Source organism: Ixodes scapularis, unplaced genomic scaffold (assembly GCF_016920785.2).
Source record: "Ixodes scapularis isolate PalLabHiFi unplaced genomic scaffold, ASM1692078v2 PGA_scaffold1__304_contigs__length_218370807, whole genome shotgun sequence".
NCBI classification, from domain to species: Eukaryota; Metazoa; Arthropoda; class Arachnida; order Ixodida; family Ixodidae; genus Ixodes; species Ixodes scapularis.
Window position 1 is genome coordinate 134,860,283 of NW_024609846.1, and position 12,843 is coordinate 134,873,125.

Below are 12,843 nucleotides of genomic sequence, written 5' to 3' on the forward strand. Positions count from 1 at the left end.
TTACTCACGTTTGTAAAAGGAAATAAAATGAACGTTTAATTCTTAATACGGTTTGGGGTGGCCAGCAAGGCTTACGGGTTCCACACGTTCGCAAACACAGTGCCTCTGTAATATCTCGTGATATCACTGATATCACGAGATATCAGTGATATCACTGATATCTCGTGATATCTCTCGAGATATCACTCTCAGAGATATTGCCGCGCGCGCAGCTGGCCAAGTAGGCAGCGCGCGCGTGGCCTAACGGTTATCGCGCGTGCTTTCCACGCTGAAAGCCAGGGTTCGATTCCTGGCCGCGGAGGCGCATTTTTGTTGACTCTGTAAAGTAATGTTCTGGTAAATTCGAGAACCATGTTGCTTGTTCGAGGTCAGAATGTTCTACGCGCCGAACCTTCTACGCCGAACGATCCAGAAACCCACGAGGGTACATAAGCGATTCCGCAAGGCGAACGGAGTCAGTTTCGCACCAGCGTTCGACTCTGCTGCTACGCCGACTTGAACGCCCGCGACGCTCTATTATTATCTTTTGTACTCGTTTATTTTTGGCACAAGTTCGCCACATTAAACGTTTATTTCTTTCTGTTTATTTCCTGTTTTTTTTTTTTTGGTCACCACCCGTGACATTTTGGTGGAGGTGCGGGGTACCGCATGCCCCTGCCGCGTACCCCTCCGAGGGCCCGCAGTGCAAGTCCGACGCCTAGCCCACGAAGAACCGACGAAAGCACTTCCGAGATCCGGTTCAGTCGTCGCACCCAAGGTCTACACCCGGAATTCGAACCTCTACCGTCCAAGACTAAGCAGCCAACGAGGCCAACGATGGACAGCCAGTCGTCCCAGAACCCGTCCACCGCCAGCGTCGTATACCTGCCCGTCGCCCCACGCAACCCGACGCCGTTCTATGGTGAGGCCCATGAGGATGTGGAGGATTGGCTACAGCATTACGAACGAGTGGCGCGCCATAACCAGTGGACACCAGAGCAGAGCCTTCAGAACGTCTACTTCGCTCTGGAAGGCACGGCGCGCACCTGGTTCGAGAACCACGAAGCGTCGATTTCTACGTGGGAAGAGTTCCAGGCCGAGCTGCGACGCACCTTTGCCAACCAGCAGCGACGACAGCGTGCCGAAGAACTCCTCCAAGCAAGACACCAAGGGCCAAACGAGAGCGTGACAAGCTTCGTCGAAGACGTTCTCCGCCTCATGAACCGCGCCGACCCAAACGCTCCCGAAGAGAAAACGTTGCGGGTCCTAATGCGCGGCGTCAAAGAAAACATCTTCGGGGGCCTCGTGCGGAGCCCGCCTACGACTGTCCAGGGTTTCATTACTGAGGCCACCAACATCGAACGTGCCCTTCACGCACGGGCCTCACACTACCAGAGACTTCCCGGCTTCGCTGCCCTCTCGCCATCCAGCTGCAGCATCCCGGACATCCGCGACATCATCCGGGACGTCGTCCGGGAAGAACTCAGGAAGCTGCTGCCTGCTGCCAACCAGCCGGCTTCGCTGTCGATAGCCGAAGTGGTGCGCGAAGAAGTTCAGCGCGCAATTCAACCGGAGACTCCTGCCAGCGTGGCCGCAGCCGATGAGCCGGCGCTGACCTACGCCGCAGTGGCCCGAGGACCGTCGCCAGCTGCTCAACACTACCCGGTGGCGCCACGACGAGACCCATCAACGCAGGCGTACCCCCGACGCAACGACGAAGTACGTCAGTACGACCGCCGAGAACAGCAGGCGCCAAGGAAAACCGACGTGTGGAGGACAGCGGATCGACGACCCATCTGCTACCACTGCGGGGAGGCCGACCATATCTACCGTCGTTGTTCCTACCGGCAAATGGGCCTGCGTGGGTTCCACCCGAACGACCCACGCCCGAGGTACGGCGAACGCCCTCGCGACATCGAGGAGTACCTCCGACGTTCGCCCTCCCCAGTGTCGTCTCTCCGCCGTGAAGCCCGCTCCCCATCGCCACGACGTTCAGCCTCCCCAGCGCCACGATCCCGCCGAGAGAGCCTGTCTCCCCGGCGTCGTCGGGAAAACTGAGTGCGGCAACGCCTGGAGGTGACGTTGCCAAAAACGACGGAAGCAAACAGCCTCCAAGAACTCCGGAGCGCTCCCACTCTCTCGACGCCCCGCATTGCACCGACGCGCCTGCAACGGTGTCCAACAACCTAAACGTTGTTATTGATGGCCAAAACGCATCGGCACTCGTTGACACCGGGGCAGACTACTCAGTATTGAGTGGGAGGCTCTCTCGCCACCTTCGAAAAGTCACGACGCCGTGGGATGGACCGCAGATACGAACCGCCGGAGGACACCTCATCACGCCTGTCGGAAGGTGCACCGCTCGCGTCGAAATTCACGGCGAGACGTGTCCTGTGAAATTCGTCATTCTACAAGACTGTTCCAGAGACGTCATTCTCGGCATGGATTTTTTGTGTGAATACGGCGCCGTCATCGACCTTGGAGAAAACAGATTGACGCTGCGGACACCTGTTCCGCCTTTAGAGAAACTCCAAACTGCGTCAGCCGCCGTCCGAGTCGCCGCCGACCACGTGAATCTACCGCCGCGATCAACTGTTGTCGTACCCGTCGTGACCGATGCAGCTACCCGTAGCGAAGTTCTTCTGGAAGGTAACCTCCAGTTGCTCCTGGGAAGAGGAATAGGCGTCGCACGAGGAGTAGCTGAACTTCACGATGGCCGCACTGTGGTCCTCGTGACGAACTTCCGGAATGAAACGCAACACCTCACAAAAGGTGCAGCCGTTGGCCACGTCGAGGATCTCCGAAACTCCGCCGAAATCGCTGCCATTACTGATGAATCCTCGCCACCTCAGCAAGACGGTACGTCGCCAGCGCAACTCGACATCGACCCTAAGCTTCCGGACCCGAAACGACGGCAGCTGATTAACCTCCTCGCCGAATACCGTGACTGCTTTGCGACGTCGTCGAAGGTACGCCAAACAGCCGTTGCGAAGCACCGCATCATTACCGAGGACGACGCGCGCCCTGTGCATCGATCACCGTACAGAGTCTCCGTTAAAGAAAGGGAGGTGATCCAGGAGCAAGTTCAAGAGATGCTGAACGACGACATAATCCAGCCATCAAGCAGTCCGTGGGCCTCTCCAGTCGTACTGGTTAAGAAGAAGGACGGAACGCTTCGGTTCTGCGTGGACTACCGGTAGCTGAACGCGGTGACTAAGAAAGACGTCTACCCACTCCCCCGAATCGACGACACGTTAGACCGGCTGCGCCACTCTCGATACTTCTCATCGATGGACCTGAAGAGCGGCTACTGGCAGATCGAAGTCGACGAACGGGACCGAGAGAAGACAGCTTTCGTCACGCCGGATGGGCTGTACGAGTTCAAGGTAATGCCCTTCGGTCTATGTACGGCGCCAGCAACTTTCCAGCGTGTTATGGACACCGTACTGGCAGGACTGAAGTGGCAGAGCTGTCTGGTCTACCTCGATGACGTCGTGGTATTTTCCATCGACTTCGACGAGCACTTGCGACGACTCCGAGCTGTTCTTCAAGCCATACGGACCGCTGGACTCACCCTCAAGCCGTCAAAGTGTCGGTTCGCCTATGACGAACTGAAGTTTCTAGGTCACGTGGTTAGCAACGAAGGCGTGCGCCCAGACCCTGAGAAGACTCGCGCCGTCGCGTCATTTCCAGCGCCGACAGACAAAAAGGCCGTGCGAAGATTCCTTGGACTTTGCGCCTACTATCGTCGCTTCGTTCGGGATTTCGCACGGATTTCCGCACCGCTGACAAACCTCACGAAGGACGCCGAGAGGTTCGAATGGGCCGAGGAACAGCAGCAGGCATTCGACGAGCTGAAGCGACGACTCCAGACGCCTCCGGTTCTTGGACATTTCGATCAAGATGCGGACACCGAGATTCACACTGACGCAAGTAACGCAGGACTTGGCGCGGTACTAGTTCAAGTACAAGAAGGCACCGAACGAGTCATCGCCTACGCAAGTCGGACACTGTCCAAGGCAGAGAGAAATTACTCCACGACTGAGAAAGAATGCCTTGCGGTCGTCTGGGCAATCACGAAATTTCGTCCGTACTTGTACGGAAGCCCGTTCCGCGTAGTCACGGACCACCACTCGCTCTGCTGGCTTGCGAACCTCAAGGACCCGTCAGGACGCCTCGCTCGATGGAGCCTCCGGCTACAAGAGTTACAACATGACTGTGGTTTACAAGTCAGGACGCAAGCACAGCGACGCTGACTGCCTGTCCAGGTTCCCTGTCGAAACACCTTCCGGCAGCAACGACGACGATGATGACGAGTGCTTTCTAGGGGCAGTGAACACCGATGACATGGCACGACGTCAACGAGACGATCCGGAGCTGCGAGCCTTAATCGAGCACCTGGAAGGGCGCGGCGGTACCGTACCCCGTGTTTTCTCACGAGCCGTGCCGACCTTCGCCATTCGACAAGGTGTACTCTACAAAAAGAACTTCGGGGACAACAACTCGCCGTGGCTGCTGGTAATCCCAACCGACCTTCGAGGGGAGATCTTTCAAGCATGTCACGACGACCCGACGTCCGGACACCTTGGATACAGCCGGACACTGGCCCGTATTCGTGAAAAGTATTACTGGCCCAAGCTCCCGAAGACCGTCCACCTGTACACACGATCATGCCACGAGTGCCAGCGACGCAAGAAACCTCCGACGAGGCCGGCCGGACTCCTGCAGCCTATTTTTCCTCCAACTGCACCCTTCCAGCAGATCGGAATGGATCTACTTGGTCCTTTTCCGCCTTCGACGTCGGGGAACCGCTGGATCATCGTCGCCACAGATTATCTCACGCGGTACGCCGAAACGAAAGCTCTTCCTTCGGGGACTGCTGTGGAAGTTGCCAAGTTTTTCATTGAGTCCATCGTCCTCCGGCACGGCGCTCCAGAAGTTCTGGTTACAGATCGCGGATCATCGTTCATGGCACAACTGACCCAAGAAATCCTCCGACTCAGTCACACCAGCCATCGTCGTACAACTGCGTACCACCCGCAGACCAACGGGCTGACGGAGCGACTCAACAAGACAATCGCCGATATGATCTCTATGTACGTCGACGTAGAGCACAAGACGTGGGACGAGGTGCTGCCCTACGTCACGTTCGCCTACAATACGGCGGTTCAAGAGACCACTGGATTCACCCCTTTCCAGCTGGTACATGGTCGGAAGGTAACGACCATGCTGGACGCCATGCTGCCCCATGAGCCATCTGGCAACGAGAGCGACGACGCCCAGGCGGTTGCTCAACGCGCCGAAGAAGTTCGCCAGCTCGCCCGACTCCTGATTCAAGACCAGCAACGCGTCGACGCCGGCCGCTACAACCTTCGTCGCAGGGACGTCCACTTCCAGCCCGGAGATAGGGTGTGGGTATGGACGCCCATCCGTCGCCGCGGCCTCAGTGAGAAATCGCTGAAACGATACTTTGGACCCTGCAAAGTGCTTCGTCGACTCGGGGATCTGAACTACGAGGTGATGCCCGACGGAACAAGGACTTCGTCACGCCGCCCTCCACGACCGGAAGTCGTCCACGTCGTGCGACTGAAGCCGTACTACGCTCGATAGGACTGTGGACCTTATGTGACTCTTTAGTTTACCGTTCTGTTTTATTTGCTTCATTTTGTTTTTGGGTTGCATCGGGACGATTCACTTTTTTAAAGGGGGGAGTAATGCCGCGCGCGCAGCTGGCCAAGTAGGCAGCGCGCGCGTGGCCTAACGGTTATCGCGCGCGCTTTCCACGCTGAAAGCCAGGGTTCGATTCCTGGCCGCGGAGGCGCATTTTTGTTGACTCTGTAAAGTAATGTTCTGGTAAATTCGAGAACCATGTTGCTTGTTCAAGGTCAGAATGTTCTACGCGCCGAACCTTCTACGCCGAACGATCCAGAAACCCACGAGGGTACATAAGGGATTCCGCAAGGCGAACGGAGTCAGTTTCGCACCCGCGTTCGACTCTGCTGCTACGCCGACTTCGACGCCCGCGACGCTCTATTATTATCTTTTGTACTCGTTTATATTTGGCACAAGTTCGCCACATTAAACGCTTATTTCTTTCTGTTTATTTCCTGTTTTTTTTTGGTCACCACCCGTGACAATATCTCGTGCCCCGGCCGCACGAGATATCGCCGGGTTTCTTCTTCTTACAGGGGGTCGCTTGTTTTAGAAAAAAGTCGACAAAGGTTACTTGATTATGTCAGTTGTGGAACTCCCTCCTGGGAGTGAAGGTTCTATCCCCTTGCACTCCATTCAGTTGGCCATTGAAGCTGCAACTGAGCTACTCCATAGTCGGTTATAGGGTTCAGGGGAAACTCCTCCCTGAACTCCTTAACCTGTCCCCACTACATATAGTAACGTTGGTCAGTGTCACGTGGCATCACAATGACGCGTGACGTCACAAAGTCACGCGGCGTTAGGATGTCGTGTGACGTCCCGTCACGTGACACCATACAATACTGCGCCGCTCAAGTTAGCGGGAAAAGCTTTTAATGACATCACGCCAGAACTCACCCAGCCCGGGATCCGCCCTGAAACCTCGTCAACACTAGCGCCACTCTATATGCTCCCTTAGAGAGCTGACTAACGTAAGGCCCCTGCACACTGAGTAACGCCAACTGTAGCGCCACCACTCGGGGACTAGTGGCGAATGCCAAGAAGGTTCTAACACTTGCAGGCTGGACGTATCGGGTACGCAAGAAAGCGAGGGTTCCGTTATATATAGGCCATTTTTTGTGTGGAAACTGTTTGTAATAACATAGGTCAGTGGTTCTCAAACCTTCGATGTTTCGCAGACCCCTTGTGGATCAACGGAGATAATGGAGGACCCCTTTTATGGTGAAGGGAGGGGGAAAATGTATAAGTCAAATATAATAAGAATTTCATAAACAGATACAACTAAGGGCTGATGTGTGAAGTAGAATTCTCGTATTGACAAACACACTAGAAAACTCGCCCGAAAACAAACATATCTTCTCGATCTGAAAAAAAAAAAAAAAGCTTTTATTGCCGGGCTTTACTGACGAGGGAGGGCTTCGCGGACCCCCCTTTTTGAGATCCACTGACATAGGTAAACACTCTAAAAGCATTTGCATCACTTGTTATGGTCTGAGCGAGGGAAGAAGTCTCGTCTCGAGCTCCTCCTGATACATCTTAGAAAAAACAGTGTGCATACACGAGTTACCGCAATATCCGTGGTTCGAATGCCGCGTGCCAAGTTCCTCCTTTACCTCGTTCACATGCGGCATTCGAATCACGGATTTCGCGATGACTCGCGTTCGAATCTGTATGCAGACCGTCTTTTGCGTGATGTATGAGCAGTGTAACCCCGGCTTTACGGTGCCAGACGACACTGCCGGCTCTGAGGTGAGAAGGCGGCAGCCCTGCAGTTCTGCTCCACCTCTTAGTGGAGTCTTTCCAGTTAGCCACTGCAGTATGCGACTGCTAGCCTAAGGTCTATAACGTGCGTAACGCAGTCGTCATACACGAAAGCGGGCAGGTGCGATGCTCTTCCGAATCAAAACGGGAAGAGGTGGGGATTGAGCCAATGACCCCTGGCTTCTGCAGCGCGAACTTTCGTTCCATGTGCTCCAAGTTCAGACGCGCTAATCAAGTCACATGCGCAGAATAAAACCAGCGTATAGTCAATGCGTAGCAAGCAATGCGCTAACGTACGCGCACGTAGGCAAAGTGATATAGAATATGACGAGAGAATTTCAAGAGGAGCTAGCGGCAAGTATGTACAGAAGCAATCGATTAAAGCGTTGTTTTTAGATACTACTCGTACAGTATATATTTTTCTCGCTTACTCGGGGAAAAAAGGTCTGCATGGATTGTGGGCGAAGATCGAAGGCACTGGATTTCGCGCTAGCTTCCGTTTGCAGTGGTTCCGGCGTCCAGAGAACTGATCGTCGCCAAAAAATGAACATCGCAGTTTGTGTTCATTCAGTTCTTGAAGCAGTTACATCAATTATCGCAATAATATAATTCACCTCGCACACCCAAATACAGGAGGTAGGGGAAGCCCTTTCTATTGGTCCGCGACAGCCACAAAAATCGTCGTTTGCGATCTTTATCGCCCTCCGCGATATGAAAACGCTGTTTTCCAGTCTCATACGGGTTCTTAGGGCAGCACCCTGGCATCTGGGTCCCTTTCAAACGCTCGTAATGTTGGAAAGACCAGCGACTGTCGATACCACGTCAATGCTCCCGCCGCGAACACTGAAACCTTTTGCGAAAGCGCAAGAAAACGTTCCGCACGTGATCGCCTTGAGCCAATAGGGAGCGCGAATGGTCGGCAAACTCGAACATCAATGAATGGTGATACCCTGCTTCCTACCGGAACATTAAAAAATAGTCGTTATTTGTTTATATAGCAGAAGATTTGTCTGCCAGAACATGGCAACATCGTTACCCACTACAGATAAGCAAATTAGCCAGTGCAGTAAGACTGCTAGCCTCGGGTCTTTAAAGGCCGGTTCTCACATGCAAAGAAGCACTGACGTGGCGGTGCTCACGTGTCGTCAACTACTTATCGTCTGCCATGAGCAACAGTTGTGACGGAGCTTGCAAAGCTGGTGAACGCTCGCGGCAGCACGCGCTTAGCGCGAGGTCAGCGCTATGCTTGAAGCGCTGCGCTGCATGTGTGAACAGGCCTTAACGTGCACCACGCAATGCTGATACACGACCGCACGCCGGTGCGATGCTCATCCAGATTGGAACGGGATCCCTGGGTTCTGCAGCGCGAGCTTTCGCTTTACGCGAGCTAATGTGCGCAAGCCCACTCTGCCACCAATCCCCCCTCCTGGAACATATGCAGTGGCGCTAATCCATACAGCTGTCGCCGTAAAAATGAAAAACGGTCAGAAAAGGGGTATACTCACCACATCGTGCAGCCGAACTCGGAGTTCCTGCTCACTCCTTTCTTTCTGCGCCCGAACCGTCTGCGGAAAATGAAGAAAAAAAAACAAAAAAAAAAACAAGACGACAGCGTGAGAACTTGCTTCAGAAAGAGAGAAACATACACTATACTTAGTCTTAGACAGAGCGAAGTTAGTAACACCAATGGGCGTCTCCAGTCTATCCGCTGTAGATGAAAATAAACACTTAGTTCAGTACAGTCAGAGCTCTTAGTCCGGTAACGGCTAATGACACGCCTAACGGGGTTTTAGGCGTGACATACACTTTATTTTGACATGCCAAGAGAGTAACCTTGAAAGTAGCCGTGACACTGGCATTTCCTCGTCTCATTACACCACTCTAGGCGTTACAACAGCGTACGTATCCGGGATACTGGCAGCTCCGCACACCGTCGGCGTTACAAGCTGTTTGCCAGGCTGATAATGCAACGCTTATAAAACGAGTCACAGCCAACACTAAAACACAGAGACCAATAGTACTAAAACTTCAAGTTCAAGTGGCTCTTGTCGATGGGAAGTGCACGAAAGGTCATTCCCTGAGGCTGCACCTTTCCTTCTTTGTTTGGCAGCCGGATTTCGACGCAACCTCGACGGCGTCATTAGTCAGAGTACTGACACGAACAAAAGGCCCGCCGAGATGGAAACTAAAAGGAAGAATGGGCACCACGGGGAAGTTGTCCTACCGCTTCCTCCTTTAGACCAAGAGGGGGAGGGGAAGTCCCAAGTGGCCAGACGAAGGCTCTGCAATTTTCGCCGGGACATTTTCCCCCAGAGCCGAAGCAGCGACACAATCGAAGGATCGATGGCAACGATCGTTCCACGCGGCGCCCCTGTCAAGGACCCGATCTAGTCTGCCCAGATTTGAGAGCGTTTCCAACTGCTCGATCTTGCAACGCAATCTGCGAGAAGGGGACAAAAGCGTCCATCGTCCGCATCCAAGCATCCTCCTCGCCACGCGGTGATGCACGTACACGAGCGATACGAGCAACCGGTCTGCGCAACTCGTGTCCGACATTAAATTGCAGACGCTCGTCGTGGCCCGTGTAAAGCTCCTCAGCACTGAAAGTACCGCGAACCCGATCGTACTCAGCTTTCCTCCTTGACGACGTCATTTATGAGCGCGCCGGGATCAGGGAAAAAGAGACGAGTGCAGCGATCGGCTGGGACTCGTGACGCCCCTGATTAGAGACCGAGTCTTCGCCGAACGCTGACGCAGCACTCATGTCCAATCCGCGTTTGCCTCTTTATGTGACGTCATCACTACGACCTTTTCGAACGGGAGGCGTTACACGCTCAACAATGGAGTCGACTGAAAGACGCAACACTGGAGGAGGGCCCTATAAGGAGAGGAGAAAAAAGTGGAGAGGAGGGTCGCCTTACTGTCCCGTATGGAGGAGCTTTAATAGATTACACAAAAGACGGTCCGGAGACGCCGTTCCAGACGTGCCTCCAACAGCGTCTGCGCACGTACGTCTGCGGACATACATTCGAAGCGTACATATGTATGCAGCGAACAGGCTTGGAACGTGCGTGAGGCGTATCCGCGGATATTTCGGGCATCGTGTCCGCAGAGAACAGCCTGGCTTTTTTTGTGACTGCGGCTTTGGGTTTGAAGTTGGTCCTTCTCTTAGATCTAGGCTCCCTAAGCGGCCCTCGGTCGGCAGCCGACGGGGGCCTCGAGGGCACCGGGCTCTCCAACGGCGCAGAAAAGGCCAAAGCGTCGATACTCCGTGTCAGCTTACGATGGAGCGCGGGGGAGGCTACGCGCAGTCCGAACCAACGCTATGCCAGGTAAGCGTCACGTGACCTTCGGACAGGCCGCAGCGACGTGTGGAGCGCGTAGGGTCACGTGATACGAAGTCGGAGCGCTGGGTTGGTTCGAACCGTATACGCTGCGGCGTACCGTAAGGTGAAACGAGGTGTAGTGCCTCGTCAGCAACGCACGGTTCCATTCTAACGCCTGACGTTTCTCGTACCAGCCCAAAGGGGTCGATGTACAAGCATCCATCCACCGGTAAAGAGCGAGCAAACTCGGTTTGCATCGGGAAAAGAAGTATCCGAGTCAAGAGGCGAAATGGTCGTGTGGGTGTTGTTTTTTGATACAGTCGGGAAACGGCATCTTACCGACTCCGGTAGAGAAGGGCCATTCTGCCAATGCAGTAGGAGATCTCTAACAGCTGGTGTTTACCGTGCATCATTCAGTAGATGGCACGACGGAACAGCGCCGAGTATAAGGGCCCTCGAATGCGTAGCACTCGATAATTCGGAGAAAGAACCCCTTCCGTTTGAATAATAATTGGCCTGCCCGACGTCTTCAGACGTATGCATGTAATCGACATCTGTTCTCGTGAATGAAGCCCGAATGCTAGAATAGAAATTGCAAGTGTCCAGGCCAGCTCGTTAGGCAGCATCATAATTAGGGTTCCGAGTTTTCGGTTTAAGCCGATAAAAGTACGCCGAATCCATTTTCGGAAATTCGGTTCTAACCGAAAAAGGTCAAATTTTTGGTTCGGCGTTTTCGGTTTAAACCGATAAAAGTAATCCAAACCCATTCTATAAAATTCTGTTTTAACCGAAAAAAGTCAATGTTTCAGAGAAGGGGGGTGGGGGGGTGGGGGAGGGGGAAGGGTGGAGAGGGCGTTGCAAGGTTCGACATTGTGTGACCTCTTCATGAGTGCCCTTTTCCAAGGTTCAACATGCAACAAAAGAGGTCTTGGATTGGCCTTCGCGGGACATCTGTGTCCTTTCTGTGATCGGGCTCCGTGTGTCAAGTTCCTGGCCCTAAAAAAAGAAAAAAAGTTCGGGTGTGGGCTAGTATAAGGTTTCTAGCTTCATGTGAGATGTGCAGCCAGCGTTTAGTGAGTATACACAAAATACCTTGTGCTTCAAAACGTCGCACCGTGTCTCTGTTGGTTGATTAGCCCATTTTGGATCAGGAGCGCTTCATCTCCTCAGCCTGCCAGTGTCTAGTGTTAACATTAAGAGGTCATTCTCGAAGCCCAGGGTCATTAACAGAAAAAAAAAAAAAACGTGGATCAAAGAGAAGAACCTGGGAAAGTACATGTGTTTACTATAATAAGATGACATAATCCTGATCTACAGAAGGTGAAGTTGCATGTTTTTTGGGCACTGACTTGTTTGTACTTCTGTGTTTTTGTGTGTGTGTGTGTTTTTACAGTTGGACACATTTGCAAAATAAAGTGTCAATGTTTTTTTGTTTTTTTTTTCACTTCCTTTTTTTTCAACGTACTTGTGATCCTTGAGGGATCACAAATATCTTCTGATCCGGTGTCCGATGGTGTTTCTTTCATATTCACCAAAAAGACAACGGTAAACTTTTCTGGGCATAAATAGAAACCGAAAATTGAATCTTAAAATAAACACCGAAAAAGTACGCTGAATTTTGAAAAAATAAAAACCGAAAACGCGGAACCCAGATCATAATCTAAAACCAGGGAGACAGAAAAAAAAAAAAAAAGAAATAAAATAACGAAGAACACGTAAGTCGTGTTCTTCTCGCTAGGTTTGTTCGCGAGAGATCAAAAATCGACCACACAGAAACCAGAAAGGACGTAGGCCCAAAGTATGCCTCCGCAAAATCTTGACGCGTTTTTGCCGGACGGACTAAAGTCCAAAAACCTAGACAATGCAAGCTTCATTTTGTTTTATTGTGTTTCTATATCCTTAATTTTCCGTCAATATTCCCAGAGTTCACAGTCCGGCGAGTCAAGGTAAATACACACCAAAAACAAAACCTAGCTATTGCATGAATAAAACACAGAAGAACCATCGACAAGTATGGCCGTTTCGACGACACGTTCCACCAGAGCACAAACCAAGTAAACTCATCCCAAAATCTGATATTTGAGATCTCGTTTTTTTTTTTTTTTTTTCATTTTGAATGTTTTAG

The 12,843-nt window shown here is 52.6% G+C and overlaps 1 protein-coding gene across 1 annotated transcript in view; it reads right to left on the reverse strand.

Annotated features, from left to right (window-relative positions):
• LOC8053276 (peripheral-type benzodiazepine receptor-associated protein 1) overlaps nucleotides 1-9,264 on the reverse strand; it is a 196,290-nt gene extending 187,026 nt beyond the window's left edge. Inside the window, exons 1-2 of the mRNA XM_042290344.1 lie at nucleotides 9,133-9,264; nucleotides 8,898-8,957 (exon numbers count right to left, since the gene is read on the reverse strand). Of these exons, the coding sequence (XP_042146278.1) occupies nucleotides 8,898-8,957; nucleotides 9,133-9,264 (192 nt within the window). The remainder of the gene's footprint in view (nucleotides 1-8,897; nucleotides 8,958-9,132) is intronic.
• Nucleotides 9,265-12,843: the final 3,579 nt, after the last annotated feature.